Source organism: Hemitrygon akajei, chromosome 1 (assembly GCF_048418815.1).
Source record: "Hemitrygon akajei chromosome 1, sHemAka1.3, whole genome shotgun sequence".
NCBI classification, from domain to species: domain Eukaryota; kingdom Metazoa; phylum Chordata; class Chondrichthyes; order Myliobatiformes; family Dasyatidae; genus Hemitrygon; species Hemitrygon akajei.
In genome coordinates this window covers 181,070,208-181,093,353 of record NC_133124.1, presented here as the reverse complement: position 1 = coordinate 181,093,353, position 23,146 = coordinate 181,070,208, and the positions used below count along the sequence as shown (strand labels likewise).

The 23,146-nt window shown below is 49.3% G+C and overlaps 1 protein-coding gene across 2 annotated transcripts in view; it reads right to left on the bottom strand.

The window, feature by feature from the left end:
- Positions 1-1,754: 1,754 nt before the first annotated feature.
- Positions 1,755-23,146, bottom strand: part of LOC140733011 (contactin-5-like) — a 546,274-nt gene continuing 524,882 nt past the window's right edge. The window contains exons 16-20 of one of the 2 annotated variants that reach the window (XM_073055777.1): positions 16,465-16,524; positions 15,814-16,010; positions 13,625-13,721; positions 10,920-11,098; positions 1,755-2,275 (exon numbers count right to left, since the gene is read on the bottom strand). In XM_073055777.1, coding sequence (XP_072911878.1) covers positions 2,273-2,275; positions 10,920-11,098; positions 13,625-13,721; positions 15,814-16,010; positions 16,465-16,524 — 536 coding nt within the window. In that variant the 3' untranslated portion in view covers positions 1,755-2,272. The remainder of the gene's footprint in view (positions 2,276-10,919; positions 11,099-13,624; positions 13,722-15,813; positions 16,011-16,464; positions 16,525-23,146) is intronic. The other variant, XM_073055786.1, reaches the window with a different exon arrangement.

Sequence of the window (23,146 nt, the reverse complement as noted above, 5' to 3'; positions counted from 1 at the left end):
AAGCCAGCATGGTTTCCTGAAAGGAAAATCCTGCCTGACAAACCTACTGCAAATATTTGAGGAAATTACAAGCAGGGTAGACAAAGGAGATGCACATGAGGCTGCTTGGATAGGTCGGGGCAGATAATAGAAAGGTTGGAATGTTACGTTGATGGCATTTGGAGCACTGGACACAGTTCTGGTCACAACACCAATGCAATATTCCTTGCATTGGAGGACTTCAGTTGAGGGGAGAGACTGGAGAGGACAGGGTGTGTTTTTCTTGGAGTGAAGGAGGCTGAGGGGTGACTTGATGTAGGGGGTATAAGACTATGTGAGGCACAGAGAGCAGAGGTCGTATTTCTTACCCCTCATGTCTTCTTAAGCCCATTACCCCTACTGTGGAATAGGCTGTCAATGGAGTCTTCTGTCCTGGGACAGTCCTTTCCAAGTTTTCCCAGGTGTAGCCCATCCTCTTGGTGTGTCCTTCCGTTCCCAGGGATGATGTCTTTGGTGTTTCTGTAGCACTGGGTTGTTATGGGATGGGGTTGCTAGCCCCATGCCAACCTTTGTCTTTTCATAGCCGGGGTTGGAACTGTCTGTGGCAGAGATTTGCCCCTAAAGTAGGTGTATCAACAACAAGGTTTGAGCAGAGAGACTTGTGATGTAAGAATGTTAGAGAGAGAGGGTGCCGGTTCTCTGGTTATTTTCTGATCCCTGGTATTCTTCCAGGAGTCAGTAGTGGTGAGCAGTCTTAATTCTATCGATGGTTTATTTTAAAGTGGAAGCAAACATACAAAGACGAAGCAAGCTCAATCAAAAGCTGAGAAATGAAGCTGAGGAGGAGGAAAAGCCATCAGAAGCTGAAGATAAAAGATGAGAAGAGGAAGTAAAGATGGTGCATCTGAAAAATCCATCACTTGTATAATCAAGATAAGAAAAATTCCTCAGATAAAATAAACCAGTCATGGTTGCACAATTACATCACCTGGGTAATGTGCTAATACTTAGCCAATGAAAAATGAGAAAGGTGATAAACCATTAGTTTATCTGCTAATTCACTTTCTGCCAGTGAGTGTGGATGAACCACCACATACCATGAAAAATCCATGAGTTTGTTAAAGAATTGAAATTACGATCAAATTAAAACTGTAGTTAAAATATAAATGATTAAGCTACACTTTAGTCTTTCATTAAGTTATCTGACAACTTATTGAAAATACAGTGGTTTCCCACAGGATTTTGGTATCTGGAATGGGCTGGTGGAGTCAAACATAGTCAGAGGCATTTAGATCCATACGTCAATATACAAGGCATAATGGGGACTACTGGGATTAGCGTAGATGGACCAAAGAGATCAGTGGAGGATGTTGGGCTGTAAGGCCAGTTTCTATACTGTAACCATGTTATTCCAATAAATGTGAATCAGAACATAACATCAGTAAAATTTTAGGAATTCATATCAAACCCCATGTTGTCTAAAGTAATATTCTCTGTAAGCTTGGTATCAAACGTGAAAATGGTGAAATTTCATGCTTAGAGAGGGTTAAGCAGGGTTAAGATGAGGACCGGTTAAATCGCATTTGACATTGAGGGAGTGCTTTCTGGGGTGTGTTCCTCTCAAACTCAATCAATCAATCTTCCAGAGGACTGAGGGCAACAGGTCCAGTATTTTGTTTGTGTCTGCATGCTGGGTGATTTTGTGATCAAAGGTTATTCGGAAGTCAAGGATGAAGCATAAAAATTATTGTTTCTGATTCTTTTATTAAGTGTTACAAGAACAAAGAAAAATAAAGAGCAAAAAGAAAAGAAACCATAAAAGAATATGGTCTGGTCTTCTTATACCAGACTACTGAGAGCATACATTTCATTGTTTAAATTCACCAATGAGATTGCCTCTGTTCGAGTAATTCAATAGCGGCCAGTAAAACGAGTTAGTTTTCAGAAAGATGCAGGTGCAACTGAAGGCACTGGAAAGCTCACTAAACTATTACATGTATATCAATGAGATATAAAAATACAAATAAGCAGAAGAAATTTAAACTACAGGAAAAACAGCCATTCTACAGCACAATCCAACAGTGGATTCCAGAGTTTGGAACCATGTCTCCGCCAGTCGATGTCAGGGCAGCTGCTCACACACTGTTCAATAATTCCCACTAGCAGCGATCCCACAAATTATTTCCCAGGTTCAAGTCCAAGCGTAGTCAAGATCCATGAGCTGTTCATTTCCCACAACATTTTAAGTCAATGCTTTTTCAAAAGTGAGGTCAAAACTTATCGAATTCCGATTTCACTTTGAATGAAGAAAGAGAAGGAAATTGATAAATTATACAAACACAGAGAGCTTCACCCTGTCTGTGAGTGTGAGATAGGTCAGTGTAGAGGGAGCTTCACCCTGTCTATGAGTGTGTGATGGGTCAGTGTAGAGGGAGCTTCACCGTCACTGAGTGTGTGATGGGTCAGTGTAGAGGGAGCTTCACCCTGTCTCTGAGTGTGTGACGGGTCAGTGTAGAGGGAGCTTCACCCTGTCAGTGAGTGTGTGATGGCTCAGTGTAGAGGGAGCTTCACCCTGTCTATGAGTGTGTGATGGGTCAGTGTAGAGGGAGCTTCACCCTGTCTATGAGTGTGTGATGGGTCAGTGTAGAGGGAGCTTCACCCTGTCTATGAGTGTGTGATGGGTCAGTGTCGAGGGAGCATCACCCTGTCTGTGAGTGTGTGATGGGTCAGTGTAGAGGGAGCTTCACCCTGTCACTGAGTGTGTGATGGGTCAGTGTAGAGGGAGCTTCACCCTGTCTCTGAGTGTGTGATGGGTCAGTGTAGAGGGAGCTTCACCCTGTCACTGAGTGTGTGATGGGTCAGTGTAGAGGGAGCTTCACCCTGTCACTGAGTGTGTGATGGGTCAGTGTAGAGGGAGCTTCACCCTGTCTCTGAGTGTGCGATGGGTCAGTGTAGAGGGAGCTTCACCCTGTCACTGAGTGTGTGATGGGTCAGTGTAGAGGGAGCTTCACCGTCACTGAGTGTGTGATGGGTCAGTGTAGAGGGAGCTTCACCCTGTCTCTGAGTGTGTGATGGCTCAGTGTAGAGGGAGCTTCACCCTGTCACTGAGTGTGTGATGGCTCAGTGTAGAGGGAGATTCACCCTGTCACTGAGTGTGTGACGGGTCAGTGTAGAGGGAGCTTCACCCTGTCACTGAGTGTGTGATGGGTCAGTGTAGAGGGAGCTTCACCCTGTCTCTGAGTGTGTGATGGGTCAGTGTAGAGGGAGCTTCACCCTGTCACTGAGTGTGTGATGGGTCAGTGTAGAGGGAGCTTCACCCTGTCACTGAGTGTGTGATGGGTCAGTGTAGAGGGAGCTTCACCCTGTCTCTGAGTGTGCGATGGGTCAGTGTAGAGGGAGCTTCACCCTGTCACTGAGTGTGTGATGGGTCAGTGTAGAGGGAGCTTCACCGTCACTGAGTGTGTGATGGGTCAGTGTAGAGGGAGCTTCACCCTGTCTCTGAGTGTGTGATGGCTCAGTGTAGAGGGAGCTTCACCCTGTCTGTGAGTGTGTGATGGGTCAGTGTAGAGGGAGATTCACCCTGTCACTGAGTGTGTGACGGGTCAGTGTAGAGGGAGCTTCACCCTGTCTCTGAGTGTGTGACGGGTCAGTGTGGAGGGAGCTTCACCCTGTCACTGAGTGTGTGATGGGTCAGTGTGAAGGGAGCTTCACCCTGTCTCTGAGTGTGTGATGGGTCAGTGTAGAGGGAGCTTCACCCTGTCTGTGAGTGTGTGACGGGTCAGTGTAGAGGGAGCTTCACCCTGTCTGTGAGTGTGTGATGGGTCAGTGTAGAGGGAGCTTCACCCTGTCACTGAGTGTGTGATGGGTCAGTGTAGAGGGAGCTTCACCCTGTCTCTGAGTGTGTGAAGGGTCAGTGTAGAGGGAGCTTCACCCTGTCTCTGAGTGTGTGATGGGTCAGTGTAGAGGGAGCTTCACACTGTCTCTGAGTGTGTGATGGGTCAGTGTAGAGGGAGCTTCACACTGTCTCTGAGTGTGTGAATGGTCAGTGTAGAGGGAGCTTCACCCTGTCACTGAGTGTGTGATGGGTCAGTGTAGAGGGAGCTTCACCCTATCACTGAGTGTGTGATGGGTCAGTGTAGAGGGAGCTTCACCCTGTCTCTGAGTGTGTGATGGGTCAGTGTGGAGGGAGCTTCACCCTGTCTCTGTGTGTGTGATGGGTCAGTGTAGAGGGAGCTTCACCCTGTCACTGAGTGTGTGATGGGTCAGTGTGAAGGGAGCTTCACCCTGTCTCTGAGTGTGTGATGGGTCAGTGTAGAGGGAGCTTCACCCTGTCTGTGAGTGTGTGATGGGTCAGTGTAGAGGGAGCTTCACCCTGACTCTGAGTGTGTGATGGGTCAGTGTAGAGGGAGCTTCACCCTATCTCTGAGTGTGTGATGGGTCAGTGTAGAGGGAGCTTCACCCTGTCACTGAGTGTGTGATGGGTCAGTGTGGAGGGAGCTTCACCCTGTCTGTGAGTGTGTGATGGGTCAGTGTGAAGGGAGCTTCACCCTGTCTCTGAGTGTGTGATGGGTCAGTGTGGAGGGAGCTTCACCCTGTCACTGAGTGTGAGATGGGTCAGTGTAGAGGGAGCTTCACCCTGTCACTGAGTGTGTGATGGGTCAGTGTAGAGGGAGCTTCACCCTGTCTCTGAGTGTGTGATGGGTCAGTGTAGAGGGAGCTTCACCCTGTCTCTGAGTGTGTGATGGGTCAGTGTAGAGGGAGCTTCACCCTGTCACTGAGTGTGTGATGGGTCAGTGTAGAGGGAGCTTCACCCTGTCTGTGAGTGTGAGATGGGTCAGTGTAGAGGGAGCTTCACCCTGTCTATGAGTGTGTGATGGGTCAGTGTAGAGGGAGCTTCACCCTGTCACTGAGTGTGTGATGGGTCAGTGTAGAGGGAGCTTCACCCTGTCTCTGAGTGTGCGATGGGTCAGTGTAGAGGGAGCTTCACCCTGTCACTGAGTGTGTGATGGGTCAGTGTAGAGGGAGCTTCACCGTCACTGAGTGTGTGACGGGTCAGTGTAGAGGGAGCTTCACCCTGTCACTGAGTGTGTGATGGGTCAGTGTAGAGGGAGCTTCACCCTGTCACTGAGTGTGTGACGGGTCAGTGTAGAGGGAGCTTCACCCTGTCACTGAGTGTGTGATGGGTCAGTGTAGAGGGAGCTTCACCCTGTCTCTGAGTGTGTGATGGCTCAGTGTAGAGGGAGCTTCACCCTGTCACTGAGTGTGTGATGGGTCAGTGTAGAGGGAGCTTCACCCTGTCTCTGAGTGTGTGTTGGCTCAGTGTAGAGGGAGCTTCACCCTGTCACTGAGTGTGTGACGGGTCAGTGTAGAGGGAGCTTCACCCTGTCTCTGAGTGTGTGATGGCTCAGTGTAGAGGGAGCTTCACCCTGTCTCTGAGTGTGTGATGGGTCAGTGTAGAGGGAGCTTCACCCTGTCTCTGAGTGTGTGATGGCTCAGTGTAGAGGGAGCTTCACCCTGTCACTGAGTGTGTGATGGGTCAGTGTAGAGGGAGCTTCACCCTATCTCTGAGTGTGTGATGGGTCAGTGTAGAGGGAGCTTCACCCTGTCAGTGAGTGTGTGATGGCTCAGTGTAGAGGGAGCTTCATCCTGTCACTGAGTGTGTGACGGGTCAGTGTAGAGGGAGCTTCACCCTGTCACTGAGAGTGTGATGGGTCAGTGTAGAGGGAGCTTCACCCTGTCTCTGAGTGTGAGATGGGTCAGTGTAGAGGGAGCTTCACCCTGTCACTGAGTGTGTGATGGATCAGTGTAGAGGGAGCTTCACCCTGTCACTGAGTGTGTGATGGGTCAGTGTAGAGGGAGCTTCACCCTGTCTGTGAGTGTGTGATGGGTCAGTGTGGAGGGAGCTTCACCCTGTCTCTGAGTGTGTGACGGGTCAGTGTAGAGGGAGCTTCACCCTGTCTGTGAGTGTGTGATGGGTCAGTGTAGAGGGAGCTTCACCCTGTCACTGAGTGTGTGATGGGTCAGTGTAGAGGGAGCTTCACCCTGTCTCTGAGTGTGTGACGGGTCAGTGTAGAGGGAGCTTCACCCTGTCTCTGAGTGTGTGACGGGTCAGTGTAGAGGGAGCTTCACACTGTCTCTGAGTGTGTGATGGGTCAGTGTAGAGGGAGCTTCACCCTGTCACTGAGTGTGTGATGGGTCAGTGTAGAGGGAGCTTCACCCTATCACTGAGTGTGTGATGGGTCAGTGTAGAGGGAGCTTCACCCTGTCTCTGAGTGTGTGATGGGTCAGTGTGGAGGGAGCTTCACCCTGTCTCTGTGTGTGATGGGTCAGTGTAGAGGGAGCTTCACCCTGTCACTGAGTGTGTGATGGGTCAGTGTGAAGGGAGCTTCACCCTGTCTCTGAGTGTGTGATGGGTCAGTGTAGAGGGAGCTTCACCCTGTCTGTGAGTGTGTGATGGGTCAGTGTAGAGGGAGCTTCACCCTGTCACTGAGTGTGTGATGGGTCAGTGTAGAGGGAGCTTCACCTTGTCTCTGAGTGTGTGATGGGAGATTCACCCTGTCTCTGAGTGTGTGATGGGTCAGTGTAGAGGGAGCTTCACACTGTCTCTGAGTGTGTGATGGGTCAGTGTGAAGGGAGCTTCACCCTGTCTCTGAGTGTGTGATGGGTCAGTGTGGAGGGAGCTTCACCATGTCACTGAGTGTGTGATGGGTCAGTGTAGAGGGAGCTTCACCCTGTCTCTGAGTGTGAGATGGGTCAGTGTAGAGGGAGCTTCACCCTGTCACTGAGTGTGTGATGGGTCAGTGTAGAGGGAGCTTCACCCTGTCTCTGAGTGTGTGGTGGGTCAGTGTGGAGGGAGCTTCACCCTGTCTCTGAGTGTGTGATGGGTCAGTGTAGAGGGAGCTTCACCCTGTCACTGAGTGTGTGATGGGTCAGTGTAGAGGGAGCTTCACCCTGTCTCTGAGTGTGTGATGGGTCAGTGTAGAGGGAGCTTCACCCTGTCTCTGAGTGTGTGATGGGTCAGTGTCGAGGGAGCTTCACCCTGTCTCTGAGTGTGTGACGGGTCAGTGTCGAGGGAGCTTCACCCTGTCTCTGAGTGTGTGACGGGTCAGTGTGGAGGGAGCTTCACCCTGTCACTGAGTGTGTGACGGGTCAGTGTGGAGGGAGCTTCACCCTGTCACTGAGTGTGTGATGGGTCAGTGTGGAGGGAGCTTCACCCTGTCTGTGAGTGTGTGATGGGTCAGTGTAGAGGGAGCTTCACCCTGTCTCTGAGTGTGTGATGGGTCAGTGTAGAGGGAGCTTCACCCTGTCTGTGAGTGTGTGATGGGTCAGTGTAGAGGGAGCTTCACCCTGTCTCTGAGTGTGTGATGGGTCAGTGTAGAGGGAGCTTCACCCTGTCTGTGAGTGTGTGATGGGTCAGTGTAGAGGGAGCTTCACCCTGTCTCTGAGTGTGTGACGGGTCAGTGTCGAGGGAGCTTCACCCTGTCTCTGAGTGTGTGACGGGTCAGTGTGGAGGGAGCTTCACCCTGTCACTGAGTGTGTGACGGGTCAGTGTGGAGGGAGCTTCACCCTGTCACTGAGTGTGTGATGGGTCAGTGTGGAGGGAGCTTCACCCTGTCACTGAGTGTGTGATGGGTCAGTGTGGAGGGAGCTTCACCCTGTCTCTGAGTGTGTGACGGGTCAGTGTAGAGGGAGCTTCACCCTGTCTCTGAGTGTGTGATGGGTCAGTGTAGAGGGAGCTTCACCCTGTCTGTGAGTGTGTGATGGGTCAGTGTGGAGGGAGCTTCACCCTGTCTCTGAGTGTGTGATGGGTCAGTGTAGAGGGAGCTTCACCCTGTCACTGAGTGTGTGACGGGTCAGTGTGGAGGGAGCTTCACCCTGTCACTGAGTGTGTGATGGGTCAGTGTGGAGGGAGCTTCACCCTGTCACTGAGTGTGTGACGGGTCAGTGTAGAGGGAGCTTCACCCTGTCTCTGAGTGTGTGATGGGTCAGTGTAGAGGGAGCTTCACCCTGTCACTGAGTGTGTGATGGGTCAGTGTGGGGGGATCTTCACCCTGTCACTGAGTGTGTGATGGGTCAGTGTAGAGGGAGCTTCACCCTGTCTCTGAGTGTGTGATGGGTCAGTGTAGAGGGAGCTTCACCCTGTCTCTGAGTGTGTGATGGGTCAGTGTGAAGGGAGCTTCACCCTGTCACTGAGTGTGTGACGGGTCAGTGTGGAGGGAGCTTCACCCTGTCACTGAGTGTGTGATGGGTCAGTGTGGAGGGAGCTTCACCCTGTCTCTGAGTGTGTGATGGGTCAGTGTAGAGGGAGCTTCACCCTGTCACTGAGTGTGTGATGGCTCAGTGTAGAGGGAGCTTCACCCTGTCTCTGAGTGTGTGATGGGTCAGTGTGAAGGGAGCTTCACCCTGTCACTGAGTGTGTGACGGGTCAGTGTGGAGGGAGCTTCACCCTGTCACTGAGTGTGTGATGGGTCAGTGTGGAGGGAGCTTCACCCTGTCTCTGAGTGTGTGATGGGTCAGTGTAGAGGGAGCTTCACCCTGTCACTGAGTGTGTGATGGCTCAGTGTAGAGGGAGCTTCACCCTGTCTCTGAGTGTGTGATGGGTCAGTGTGAAGGGAGCTTCACCCTGTCTCTGAGTGTGTGACGGGTCAGTGTGAAGGGAGCTTCACCCTGTCTCTGAGTGTGTGATGGGTCAGTGTGAAGGGAGCTTCACCCTGTCTCTGAGTGTGTGACGGGTCAGTGTGAAGGGAGCTTCACCCTGTCTCTGAGTGTGTGATGGGTCAGTGTGAAGGGAGCTTCACCCTGTCTCTGAGTGTGTGATGGGTCAGTGTGAAGGGAGCTTCACCCTGTCTCTGAGTGTGTGATGGGTCAGTGTGAAGGGAGCTTCACCCTGTCACTGAGTGTGTGATGGGTCAGTGTAGAGGGAGCTTCACCCTGTCACTGAGTGTGTGACAGGTCAGTGTGGAGGGAGCTTCACCCTGTCACTGAGTGTGTGATGGGTCAGTGTGGAGGGAGCTTCACCCTGTCTCTGAGTGTGTGATGGGTCAGTGTAGAGGGAGCTTCACCCTGTCACTGAGTGTGTGATGGGTCAGTGTAGAGGGAGCTTCACCCTGCCACTGAGTGTGTGATGGGTCAGTGTAGAGGGAGCTTCACCCTGTCTCTGAGTGTGTGATGGGTCAGTGTGGAGGGAGCTTCACCCTGTCTCTGAGTGTGTGATGGGTCAGTGTAGAGGGAGCTTCACCCTGTCACTGAGTGTGTGATGGGTCAGTGTGAAGGGAGCTTCACCCTGTCTGTGAGTGTGAGATGGGTCAGTGTAGAGGGAGCTTCACCCTGACTCTGAGTGTGTGATGGGTCAGTGTAGAGGGAGCTTCACCCTGTCACTGAGTGTGTGATGGGTCAGTGTGGAGGGAGCTTCACCCTGTCTCTGAGTGTGTGATGGGTCAGTGTCGAGGGAGCTTCACCCTGTCTCTGAGTGTGTGATGGGTCAGTGTAGAGGGAGCTTCACCCTGTCTGTGAGTGTGTGATGGGTCAGTGTAGAGGGAGCTTCACCCTGTCACTGAGTGTGTGACGGGTCAGTGTAGAGGGAGATTCACCCTGTCTCTGAGTGTGTGATGGGTCAGTGTAGAGGGAGCTTCACCCTGTCTGTGAGTGTGTGATGGGTCAGTGTAGAGGGAGCTTCACCCTGTCTGTGAGTGTGTGATGGGTCAATGTAGAGGGAGCTTCACCCTGTCTCTGAGTGTGTGACGGGTCAGTGTAGAGGGAGCTTCACCCTCTCACTGAGTGTGTGATGGGTCAGTGTAGAGGGAGCTTCACCTTGTCTGTGAGTGTGTGATGGGTCAGTGTGGGGGGAGCTTCACTCTGTATCCACCTCCAGGAATATGTGATGGGACGTTGTATCTGATCCCGGGAGTGTGTGATGGGACGGTATGTCTGACCCTGGGAGTCTGTGATGGGACGGTGTGTTAATGCCGATTATATCTTTTCTGACTGTCCTCTAGCAGCGATACATCAGCCGGAGTCTCTCTTTCAGCTCCTCCCACTTTCTCAGTCTCTGGAGGCAGAATGTCCTACTGATGTCTTTTACAAACCTACTCACTCTCTCGCAGTAACCTTCACTATCCCTCTTCCCACCCTCTCTTGTAAAAATGCTATTAGCTTTTCTCAGCTCCACCATCTCCGTTACATCTGTTTTCAGATGAGGCTTTCAATTCCAGAACATCCAACAAGTCACGGAACAGGGGTTCCTTTCCGAGCTGTCCTCACCACATCTCCTCCGTTTCTCGCACATCTTCCCGCCACCATAATGGGGATCGGGTTCCCATTGTCCCTCCACCCCACAAGCCTCCCTCCACATCATTCTCCGTAATCTACATCATCTTCAACCACTCAGCACATTTTTCCTCCGCACCCCACAGCGATCGCTCTCTATGAGACTCCCCTGTCCACTCGTCTCTCCCCACTGATCTCACTCCAGGCATTTATCCCTGTAAGAGGTGAGTTTGCTGGGGTCAGATACGGGTTGTGATGCTCCCAGTGCAGCCTCCTCTGCATCGGTGAGGCCCAATGTAGATCGGGAGGACCACTTAACCGAGTCCCTTCGATCCGTCTACCACAAAAGCCTGGCTTTCTTGGTGGCCAAGCACTTTAATTCCACTTCCCGTTCCCATTGTTGTTCCCTGGCCTCCTCTACTGCTCAGATAAAGGCCACTCACAGACTGGAGGGGTAACACCTCACATTCCATCTGGATAGCCTCCAACCCGATGGCATGAACATCGATTTCTCCCCTCTCTTCTTCATCTCTTTTTCTGTTGCCCATTCTGACTCCTCTCTTACCCTTTCTCGTCCCCTCACTGATCTATCAGCTCCCTCTGGCACTCGCCATCCTTCCCTTTCTCAGCCTGAAACCTCAACTCTTCATTCCTCTCCATAGACGCCTCCTGACCTGCTGAGTTCCTCCAGCCTTTTGTGCCGGTCCCTCTGGATTTCCAGCATCTGCAGAATCTCCTTTGCGCCTCTCCACCAGTAGAATGATCAGCAGCAGGACGAAAAGAACAATTACGACCATGATTACACTAATGATGGAGAATGTTCCTGTCTTGCCTCCACTCTGTGGTTTCTCACCTAATAGAAAAGACATAAGTCGTGGTTATTGAGGAAAATGTCCCAGATGCTCAGAATTGGAGGAGGTGAAATGTGAAGCCGTGATCTTTGGAGATCGAACCCTTCCTTCTCACATGGCCCTCCATCTTTCCGTTATCCATGAGCTTAGCGAAGAGTCTCTTAAATGTCCCTCATTTATCTTAGTGGCCTCTACCACAACCCCCGCAGCGTATTTCACTCTGTAAAAAAAATCCTACCTAATCTTTCCCCCAGTCCCATTACTATCCCCCTTTTATTAGCTATAATAGAAGGATAATAAATAAATTAGCTATTTATTATATTCCTTTCCACACATCAGTCAGCAGCTTGCCATTTCCTTAGTATTTATCTGTTTTTTTTAATGAAGTCAAGTTGCTAGCTCAACACTCAACCCAACACAGATGGAAAGCGTGAAAGGAACCGCCTGGATTTGAACCTGTGACCATTTGTCTCAAAGTCCAGTGTTGATGCCACTACTCCACCAGACAGCTAATTCCAGCCTGGGAAAAACACCTCTGGCTGTCTATTTCATTTATGCCTCTTATCCTCTTGTACACTTCCCGCAAGTCAGCTCTCATCCTCAAACACCAGGAAATCTGCTGATGCTGGAAATTCAAACAACAACACACACAAAATGCTGGTGGAACACAGCAGGCCAGGCAGCATCCATAGGGAGAAGCACTGTCGACGTTCCGTGCCGAGACCCTTCGTCAGGACTAACTGAAAGGAGATTTGAAAGTAGTGGGGGGAGGGGGAAATGCGAAATGATAGGAGAAGACCGGAGGGGGTGGGGTGAAGCTGAGAGCTGGAAAGGTGATTGGCGAAAGGGATACAGAGCTGGGGAAGGGAAAGGATCATGGGACGGGAGGCCTCGGGAGAAAGAAAGGGGGGGAGAACAGGCAAACAACGAAATATGTCAGGGGTGGGGTAAGAAGGGGAGGAGGGGCATTAACGGAAGTTAGAGAAGTCAATGTTCATGCCATCAGGTTGGAGGCTACCCAGACGGTATATAAGGTGTTGTTCCTCCAACCTGAGTTTGGATTCATTTTGACAGTAGAGGTGGCCATGGACAGACATATCAGAATGGGAATGGGATGTGGAATTGAAATGTGTGGCCACCGGGAGATCCTGCTTTCTCTGGCGGACCGAACGTAGGTGTTCAGCGAAACGGTCTCCCAGTCTGCGTCCCAGCATCCTAGGAAATCACTTCTGCACCCTCTCTAAAAGCTTCCATATCCTTCCTAAAATAAGGTGACCAGGATTGAACAAGAAACTCCAACTATGTCAATCCATCGCCTCCTCTACTGTTACAATGAGGCCACACTCAGGTTGGGGGAGCATCACTGCATCTCCTGTCTAGATAGCCTCCAAGCTGATGGCATGAACACCTGGTAATGGTCACCCTCTCCCTCATTCTCCATCCTTTTTCCCCCTCACCTCATCTCCTTGCTCGCACTCCCTAGTGCTCCCCCCACCATTCTTTCTTCTGTCCTCTCATAGTAGATTTCCCCTTCTCCAGCCCCGTATCTCTTTCACTAATCAACTTCCCAGCTCTTTACTTCACCCTTCCCCCCACACCTGTCACCTTGTGTTTCCTCCTCCCTCCCACGCCAGCTCTGAATCTTCATCTTCTTTTTCCTCTTGTCCTGAGGAGGGGTCCTGGCCCAAAATGTGGACTGTACTCTTTTCCATAGATGCTTCCTGACCTGCTGAGTTCCTCCAGCATCTTGTGTGTTACAAAACTCCATGTGTGCTTTAACCAGAGTTTCATTAAGTTGCAGCATTACCTCACAGCTCTGGAACTTAATCCCCGATTAAATAGACCCAACACACCTTACATCATCTTAACCACCCCAGCAGTTTTTCCCGATTGATAAATGGGGTGGGTGTGGGTTACAGAGGTGGGGATTGGTGTAGGAGATGGAAGGGTTATGAAAACAAAACAAGTCACAGAGATGGGGAGAGACATTGGACCTGGAGAGGGTCACAGATTCATGGAGAGGTGTAGCAGCCAGAGGAGATTACATAGTCAGGGAAGGGTTCTCTGGGACCAGATGGGTCACTATGAGAGGGACTAGCATCCCAATGTCCCTCATCTGCTGTGTAGAGGGGAAGGGGAGGGGAATCTGTGGTCACCTCAGACTGGTGTGGGATCTCTGGGCAAGGATCTGTGCAAAGAAAGATACAGTGCCATTGTGCCTGGAAATTCCCCCTTTCCTGTTGGAAACGCACATCAGGTTAGTCAGTGTCTGTGGAGGGAGGAACTCACAGCAGAGTGGGGGAGGTGTGTGTGAGAGTGAGTGAGAGAGAGAGGGGAAGAAAGAGAAGGGAGAGCTATGTGTGTATTTGTTTGTTTGTGGGTGTGTGTTAAGAGAGATACTAAACAGGAGAAACATGGAGCGAGTGTGAGAAACAGATAGAGGTGGAGGGATTTGAGATGGGGAAATGTGCCGGGTTCATCTCGGATCTGCCCAGCCGGAAGAGGAGCAGGATTAGTCAGATACGTACCTTCATAACGAACATGGATGACTCCCTCCACTGTTGTATGTTCATTCCATGCCCGGCATAAGTAATCTCCGAAATGCCAATGACTGATTGAGGGGATCTGTGGACATGAACAGGATTGAGAAGATGAACTGGCCGATTGGCCTGATTGCATTCCCATGTCTGATGTTTATGGGTGATTGTCAGTCTGTCTCTTTATTCTTATGATTGTTGAATGTTCTAACAAGGCATGAGTAAAAATCTTTCAAGAATCACTAGATCCTGGCATAGTTCTGGAAAAATGGAAATTTGGAAATGTCCCTCCGCTTTTCAAGAAGGGAGGGAGGCAGAAGGAAGGAAATTACACGCCAGTTAGTCTGCCTCAGTGTTTGGGAAGATGTTGGAGTCCATTGTGATGGATGAGGTTTCGGAATACTTCCAGGTACATGACAAAATTGGCCAGTCCGCATAGTTTCCTTAAGGGAACACCCTGCCTGAGAAATCCTTAGGAATTCTTTAAGGAAATAACAAGCAGGATAGACAAAGAAGAATCAGTGGAGGTTGTGTACCTGGATATTCAAAAGTCCTTTAACCACGTACTGCACTTGGGATTGTTTAACAAGATAACAGCCCATGGTATTACAGAAGAGATACTGACATGGATAGCGGGATCGGCTGATTGGCAGGAGGCAAAGAGTGGGAGTAAAGGAAGCCTTTTCTGGTTGGCTGCTGGTGACTAGTGGTAATCCCTAGTGGTCAGTGCTCCATTTTATGTAAATGATTTGAATGAAAGCGGAGGCTTTGGAGCTAAGTTTGTAGACGATACGAGGATAGGTGGAGGGGTCAGTAGTGTTGAGGAAACAGGTGAGGCTGCAGAGGGACGAGGACAGACGAGAAGAATGGGAAAAGAAGTTGTGAATAGAATACAGTTTTGGGACGTGTATGGTTACACACTTTGGTAGCAGGAATATGAGTGTAGACTACTTTCTAAATGGAGAGAAAATTTAACTATCTGAGGTGCAGGGGGACTTCGTAGTCCTTGTATGGAATTCACTAAAGGTTAACTTGCAGGTTGGGTCAGTGGTGAAGAAGGCAAATCCAATGTTAGCATTCATTTCAAAAGGACTAGAATATAAAACAAGGATTAATGTTGAGGCATTTTAATGAACAGGTAAGGGATCCTATGGAATATTGTGAGCAGTTTGGGGCCCCTTCTCTATGAAAGGATGTGCTGACATTCAAGAGGGTTCAGAGGAAGTTCACAAGCATGATTCCGGAGTGAGTTAAACCGTGCCATGGACTGCTCTTTATCAGATTACGGTATTGCTTGGCACTGTTGAAACTATGTTATAATTATGTGGTCTTTGTCAGTTAGTCCTTTATCAATTATGGTATTGTCTGCACTGTTGAAACTATATGTTAATATAACTATATGTAACTATATGGTTTTGTGTAGGTCTTGTAGCTTTAGGTTTGTCTGATGGGTTTATAGTTCCTTTCCGGGGAACATGCTAAGACGGTAGTGCAATATCGATACGCAGCAGCCTCTCCGGACGCTGGGTTGGAGATTACCAAACGTTATGTGGTTTTTCTTGTGTGGTCTGTTTTATGCTTTATTGTGATATCATTCCGGAGAACGTTGTCTCATTTTTGAACTGCATTGTATTTGTGGTTTATAAATGACAATAAACTGAATCTGAATCTGAAAGGGTTATCATGTGGGGCAGTTGATGGCTCCTGGCCTGTATTCACTGGAATTCAGGAAAGTGAGGGGGATCTCATTGAAACCAATCAAATATTCAAAGGCCTAGTTTGAGTGGATGTTTCCTATGGTGGGGAAGTCTAAGACCAGAGGACACAGCCTCAGAACAGAGGGATGGCCATTCAGAATAGAGATCTGGAACCTCTTTGGCCAGATAGTGGTGAATCTGTGAAATTGAGTTCTTCATCAGTCACGGTGTGAAAGGTTACAGGGAGAAGACAGGAGAATGAGACTGAGGGAAAATGGATCACACATGAAATAGTGATGCTGGCTCGATGGGCTGAATGGCCTAATTTGCTCCTATATCATCTGGTCTAATGGGTTTTTTGTTGCATGTGACACCTTGACCAACTCACCACGCAAATTCCTCATACATGTAAATGTGTAATAATGAATAAAGTAGATAATCCTTAACAAGGCTGACTCTAACCCTATGACAATGTTATATTACCCTCAGTGTCGTCGTAATTGCGGTGTTACTGCTCAAAGTCATACGACTGATGTTAACAGTTCTCTGTGGGCCTCTCCACAGCCAGGTGTAGTGAAAGTTAGGGGTTCCACGGAAGGAACATTGCAGGGTGAGGTTTCTCCCAACAGAGGTGTAGACGGTCTGCTCCAAAGGGCTGATCAATGAGAGGAAACTGGCAGCTGTGGACAGACAGAAAGCTGGTTAATGCTTCACACAAAGTGAGCGTTGGCAAAGAGGGTGAACACAGACATACTCTGGGCTAGTGGTATCGAGAGAGAGACTCTGATTTGCTGCTCCACTGCGAACACTCTGAGGCATGCCTACCCCGAAGAAATTTAAATCTCTTCGATGGGAGGTCAGTGATTGTCTCTCTCACCATTCCTCTCCCAATGCCCCAGTATGTGACCTCTGCACTCCCTACTCTTCAATCGTGCTCACCCAGACTCCCTACCACTGGGACAACAGAGTGACCAAAAGGCACAGGGAGAATACGAGTGAAAGACAGAGTGGGGGGGAGAAAGCGAGAGTGAAAGAAAGGGGGAGAGAGGAACGGAGAGAGTGTTACACAACTGGGAGGGCTTCTCTCGAACAACAGGAGTCACTGGGAGGGTCTAGAATCCCAACATCTCTCACCTGGTGTCTGTGTATTCTGAGTGGAATCCATGATCTGGCTTGTTGTCACTGTGGCAGATTCTGTGGAAAGAGAAAACAGTCAAACAATCCCCGTGCTGTGTTTGGAAGCTCTCCCATTCCTATTGGAAACCCAACAGGTCAGTCAGTATCTATGGAGGGAGGAACAAGGGGCAGAGCAAAGGGCAGAGTGGGAGGGAGAGGGGGACTATTCCGGGCGGTGGGGGGAATACTGAAAGGACGGCTTTAAGGAGCAAAAGTCAGAAGTGTCTGAAAGGAGACAGGGAGACAGAGACAGAGACATTGGAGATGGTTCAGAGGAGGTTCATGAGATTACGGGGAGAAGGCAGGAGAATGGGGTTGAGAGGGAAAATAGATCAGTGCTTATAACCAGTATTCACCTCCCTCAGAAGTTCCCATGTTTTATTGTTTTACAACATTGAATCACAGTGGATTTAACGTGGCTTTTTTCAATCAACAGAAAAAATTGATTTTTTTAATCAATTAGACTGATTTTCTACAAATTGGTCTAAATCTATTGGTATCATTAAATACAAAATAATTGACAGCATAATTACTCAGCCGTTCAAGTCAGTATTTAGTAGATGCACCGTTGGCAGCAATTACAGGCTTGAGTCTGTGTGGATCGGTCTCCGTCAGCTTTGTACATCTGAAAACTGCAATTCTCCCCCATTCTTTTTCACAAAATTGTTCAAGCTCTGTCACACTACATGGGGATTGTGAGTGAACAGCTCTTTTCAAGTCTGGCCACAAATTCTCAATTGGATTGAGGTCTGGACTCTGACTTGGCCGCTCCAAGACATTAACTTTGGTGTTTTTAATCTATTCCTGTGTATCTTTGGCTTTATGATTGGGGTCATTGTCTTTTCCCAAATCTTTTTTCCAAGTTGCAGTTTTCTTGCAGACCGCATCAGGTTTTCCTCCAGGGTTTCCCTGTGTTTTGCTGCATTCATTTTACCCTCTACCTTCACAAGCCTTCCAGAATCTGCTGCAGTGAAGCCTCCCCACAGCGTGATGTAGCCACCACCATGCTTCACGGTAGGGGTGGTGTGTTTCTGATGATGTTAGGTGATTGGCTTACGCCAAACATAGCATTTAGTCTGATGGCCAAAGAGCTCAATTTTTTGTTTCATCTACCATAGAACCTTCTTCCTGCTGACTTCAGAGTCTCCCTTATGCTTCCTGGCAAAACTAGCTGAGATTTCATGAGGGTTTTTATTCCAACATTGGCTTTCTCTTTGCCACTCTCCCGTAAAGCTGTGACTGGTGAAGCACCCGGGCAACAGTTGTTGTATGCACAGTCTCTCCCATCTCAGCCACTGAAGCTTGGCCATCTCAGCCACCTCTAAGTCTCTTGGCCTCCCTCACTAGCCCCTTCTTGCACGGTCACTCAGTTTTTGTGGACAGCCTGCTCGAGGCAGATTTACTGCTGTGCCATATTCTTCCCATTTCTTCAAGACTGACTTAACCGTACTCTAAGGGATATTTAGAGAAGTATAATATTTTCTTGCATCTCTCTTCTGATTTGTGCTTTTCAATAACCTTCTCGTGGAGTTGTTTGGAGTGTTCTTTTGTCTTCACAGTGTAGTTTTTGCCAGGATACTGACTCACCAGCAGTTGGACTTTCCAGCTATAGGTGTATTTTTACCACAATCAATTGAAACCCCTTGACTGCACACTGGTGATCTCCATTTAACTAATTATGTGACTTCTGAGACCAATTGGCTGCACCAGTGTGATTTGGTTTGTCATATTAAAGGTGGTTACTCATGCAATCAAATATTTTGTGTTTTGCATTTGGAAATAATTTCAATCACATTGTAGAGATCTGTTTTCACTTTGACACGAGAGTCTTTTTCTGTCGATCAGTGTCAAAACCAGCCCAATTAAATCTGCAAACACGAGGAAATCTGCAGATGCTGGAAATTCAAGCAACACACACAAAATGCTGGTGAAACGCAGCAGGCCAGGCAGCATCTATAGGAAGAAGTACAGTCAACATTTTGGGTCGAAACCCTTCGTCGTCCTGACTGTACTTCTGATGACAAATTATCACTGGTGCAGCCAATTGGTCTCAGAAGTCACATAATTAGTTAAATGGTGATCACCTGTGTGTAGTCAAGGGGTTCAATTGATTGTAGTCACGTCGACTGTACTCCTCCCTATAGATGCTGCCTGGCCTGCTGCGTTCCACCAGCATTTCGTGTGTGTTGCCCCAATTAAATCCACTGTGATTCAATGATTCAATGTACAATAAAATGTGAAAACTTCCGGGAAGGGGTGTGTGTGGATGCTTTGTAAAGGCATTACATATCTTATAATCTTATTGTTTTTTGTTGCATGTCACACCCTGACTAACTCACCACGCAAATTCCTCTTACATGTAAATGTATAATAATGAATAAGTGATCATTAATGGAGAATGTGTGGAGCAGGTTAAGACCTACAAGTATCTGGGAGTACAGTTAGACGAGAAGCTAGACTGGACTGCCAACACAGATGCCTTGTGCAGGAAGGCACAGAGTCGACTGTACTTCCTAAGAAGGTTGGCGTCATTCAATGTCTGTAGTGAGATGCTGAAGATGTTCTATAGGTCAGTTGTGGAGAGCGCCCTCTTCTTTGTGGTGGCATGTTGGGGAGGAAGCATTAAGAAGAGGGATGCCTCACGTCTTAATAAGCTGGTAAGGAAGGCGGGCTCTGTCGTGGGCAAAGTACTGGAGAGTTTAACATCGGTAGCTGAGCGAAGGGCGCTGAGTAGGCTACGGTCAATTATGGATAACTCTGAACATCCTCTACATAGCACCATCCAGAGACAGAGAAGCAGTTTCAGTGACAGGTTACTATCGATGCAGTGCTCCTCAGACAGGATGAAGAGGTCAATACTCCCCAATGCCATTAGGCTTTACAATTCTACCGCCAGGACTTAAGAACTTTTTAAAAGCTATTATTAATGCTTTTTGAGATAGTGATTTAGATGCATATCATATTTTTTTACTGAGTTAAGTATTGTATGTAATTAGTTTTGCTACAACAAGTCTATGGGACATTGGAAAAAAGTTGAATTTCCCCATGGGGATGAATAAAGTATCTATCTATCTATCTATCTATCTAAAGTAGATCCCCTTTGACAGGATTACTCTGACCCTCTGGCAATATTAGACAGACAGACAGACATACTTTATTGATCCCAAGGGAAATTGGGTTTCGTTACAGTTGCACCGACCAAGAATAGAGTAGAAGTATAACAAAATAAACCAGAAATACTTAAATAATAATAAGTAAATTATGCCAAATGGAAATAAGTCCAGGACCAGTGTATTGGCTCAAGATGTCTGACACTCTGAGGGAGGAGTTGTAAAGTTTGATGGCCACAGGCAGGAATGACACTCAGTGTTACATCTCAGTGGAATGAGTCTCTGGCTGAATGAACTCCTGTGCCTAACCAGTACATTATGGAGTGGAGGGGAGACATTGTCCAAGATAGCATGCACCTTGAACAGCATCCTCTTTTCAGACACCACCATCAGAGAGTCCAGTTCCACCCCCACAACATCACTGGCCTTACGAATGAGTTTGTTGATTCTGTTGGTGTCTGCTACCCTCAGCCTGCTGCCCCAGCACACAACAGCAAACATGATAGCACTGGCCACCACAGACTCGTAGAACATCCTCAGCATCGACCAGCAGATGTTAAAGGACCTCAGTCTCCTCAGGAAATAGAGACGGCTCTGACCCTTCTTGTAGACAGCCACAGTGTTCTTTGACCAGTCCAGTTTATTGTCAATTCATATCCCCAGGTATTTGTAATCCTCCACCATATCCACACTGACCCCTTGGATGGAAACAGGGGTCACCGGTGCCCTAGCCCCCCCTCAGGTCCACCATCAGCTCCTTAGTCTTTTTCACATTAAGCTGCAGATGATTCTGCTCGCACCATGTGACAAAGTTTCTCACCGTAGCCCTGTACTCAGCCTCATCTCCCCTGCTGATGCATCCAACTACAGCAGAGTCATCAGAAAACTTCTGAAGATGGCAAGACTCTGCAGAAGTTGAAGTCCGAGGTGTAGATGGTAGATTACCGTCAGATTGATGGGAGTTATGAAGTTACCATGCAAAGTCATGCGTCTGCTTTTATTGGAAATCTGCGGGCCCTGCCACAGTCAGGTGTAGTGAAAGTTAGGGTTTCCATGGAAGGAACATTGAAGGGTGAGCTCTGTCCCAACAGAGGTGTAGACGGTCTGCTCCGAGGGGCTGACCAAGGAGAGGAAACCGGCAGCTGTGGTCAGACAGAAAAGCTAGTTCATGTTTCGTTTAAAGGAGTTGTCAGCAGAAAGGGTGAACGTGGACAGACTTTGGGCTAATGCAGCGGAGAGAGAGTGAGAGAGACTCTGATTTGCTGCTCTGCTGCAAACACTTTTGAGGTACTCTTACTCCAAAGAAATTTCAATCTTCCGTTCGATGGGAGGTCTCTGACAGTCTCTGTCACGACTCCGCAGCCTCCCCCATGTGGCCTCTGCACTCCCGAGTCTTCAATCGTGCTCACCCAGACTCCCTACCACTGGGACAACAGCAGGAATGAAAGGCACAGGGAGAATACGAGTGAAAGAGAGAGTGGGGGGGAGAAAGCGAGAGTGAAAGAAAGGGGGAGAGAGGAAGGGAGAGAGTGTTACACAACTGGGAGGGCTTCTCTCGAACAACAGGAGTCACTGGGAGGGTCTAGAATCCCAACACCTCTCACCTGGTGCCTGTGTATTCTGAGTGGAATCCATGATCTGGCTTCTTGTCACTGTGGAAAGAGAAAACAGTCAAACAATCCCTGTGCTGTGTTCGGAAGCTCTCCCATTCCTATTGGAAACCGAACAGGTCAGTCAGTATCTATGGAGGAAGAAACAAGGGGCAGAGCAAAGGGCAGAGTGGGAGGGAGAGGGGGATTATTCCGGGCGGTGGGGGGAATACTGAAGGGACAGCTTTAAGGAGAGAGGAAGAGAGAACAGAGTGAGAAAGGGAGTGAGAGTAAGAGATGAAGAGTGAGAGGAAAAGTGAAAGAAAGGGAGTAAGGGAGAAAGAGAGAGTGAAAGAAAGGGAGAAAGTCAGAGAGATGGAGAGTGTACTTCGGACCTGAGGGTTTCACACAGACAGGAACGAGTGTTCTTCAGTGGGGGTCGAGGAGTGGTCTGTGGGCCACAGGGAGTCACACAGATGGGGAGGGTTTTAGGTGTTGGAAGAGGAGATGGTAGAGGAAGAGTAGGGGGTAGACGGGTCGAAGGAGATGGGGAAGGTTGTATGGGATGCAGGGGGTCACGGGTCACAGAGAAGGGGTAGGTTGCAGGGGCTGGTGGGCCAGAGATGTGGAGGGGTGAAGGGGCCAGAGAGGGTCACAGACACGGGAAGGTGTGTAGGGTCTCAGAAACAGTGAGCGAGGAGGGTATGGACCGGAAGGACTAATAGAGATGGGGAGAGGCGAAGGAACAGAGAGGGTCAGCGTCAGGGAGAGGTTTAGGGACGAGCGGATGTCAGAGAAAGGGAGAGGTTTAGGGACCAGGGGATGTCAGAGACAGGGAGAGGATTAGGGATGAGGGGATGTCAGAGACAGGGAGAGGATTAGGGACCAGGGGATGTCAGAGACAGGGAGAGGTTTAGGGACCAGGGGATGTCAGAGACAGGGAGAGGATTAGGGACGAGGGGATGTCAGAGACAGGGAGAGGATTAGGGACCAGGGGATGTCAGAGACAGGGAGAGGAATAGAGACCAGGGGATGTCGGAGACAGAGAGAGGATTAGGGACGAGGGCATGTCAGAGACAGGGAGAGGATTAGGGACCAGGGGATGTCAGAGACAGGGAGAGGATTAGGGACCAGGGGCTGTCAGAGTCAGGGAGAGGTTTAGGGACCAGGGGCTGTCAGAGTCAGGGAGAGGTTTAGGGACCAGGGGATGTCAGAGACAGGGGGACGATTAGGGACCAGGGGATGTCAGAGACAGGGAGAGGTTTAGGGACCAGGGAATGTCAGAGACAGGGAGAGGTTTAGGGACCAGGGGATGTCAGAGACAGGAAGAGGTTTAGGGACCAGGGAATGTCAGAGACAGGGAGAGGTTTAGGGACCAGGGGCTGCCAGAGTCAGGGAGAGGTTTAGGGACAAGGGGATGTCAGAGACAGTGGGAGGATTAGGCTCCAGGGGATGTCAGAGACAGGGAGAGGTTTAGGGACCAGGGAATGTCAGAGACAGGGAGAGGTTTAGGGACCAGGGAATGTCAGAGACAGGGAGAGGTTTAGGGACCAGGGGCTGTCAGAGTCAGGGAGAGGTTCAGGGACCAGGGGATGTCAGAGACAGGGGGAGGATTAGGGACCAGGGCATGTCAGAGACAGGGAGAGGTTCAGGGACCAGGGCATGTCAGAGACAGGGAGAGGATTAGAGACCGGGGATGTCAGAGACAGGGAGAGGATTAGGGACGAGGGGATGTCAGAGACAGGGAGAGGTTTAGGGACCAGGGGATGTCGGAGACGGGGAGAGGTTTAGGGACGAGGGGATGTCAGAGACAGGGAGAGGTTTAGGGACCAGGGGATGTCAGAGACAGGGAGAGGATTAGGGACGAGGGGATGTCAGAGACAGGGAGAGGTTTAGGGACGAGGGGATGTCAGAGACAGGGAGAGGATTAGGGACCAGGGG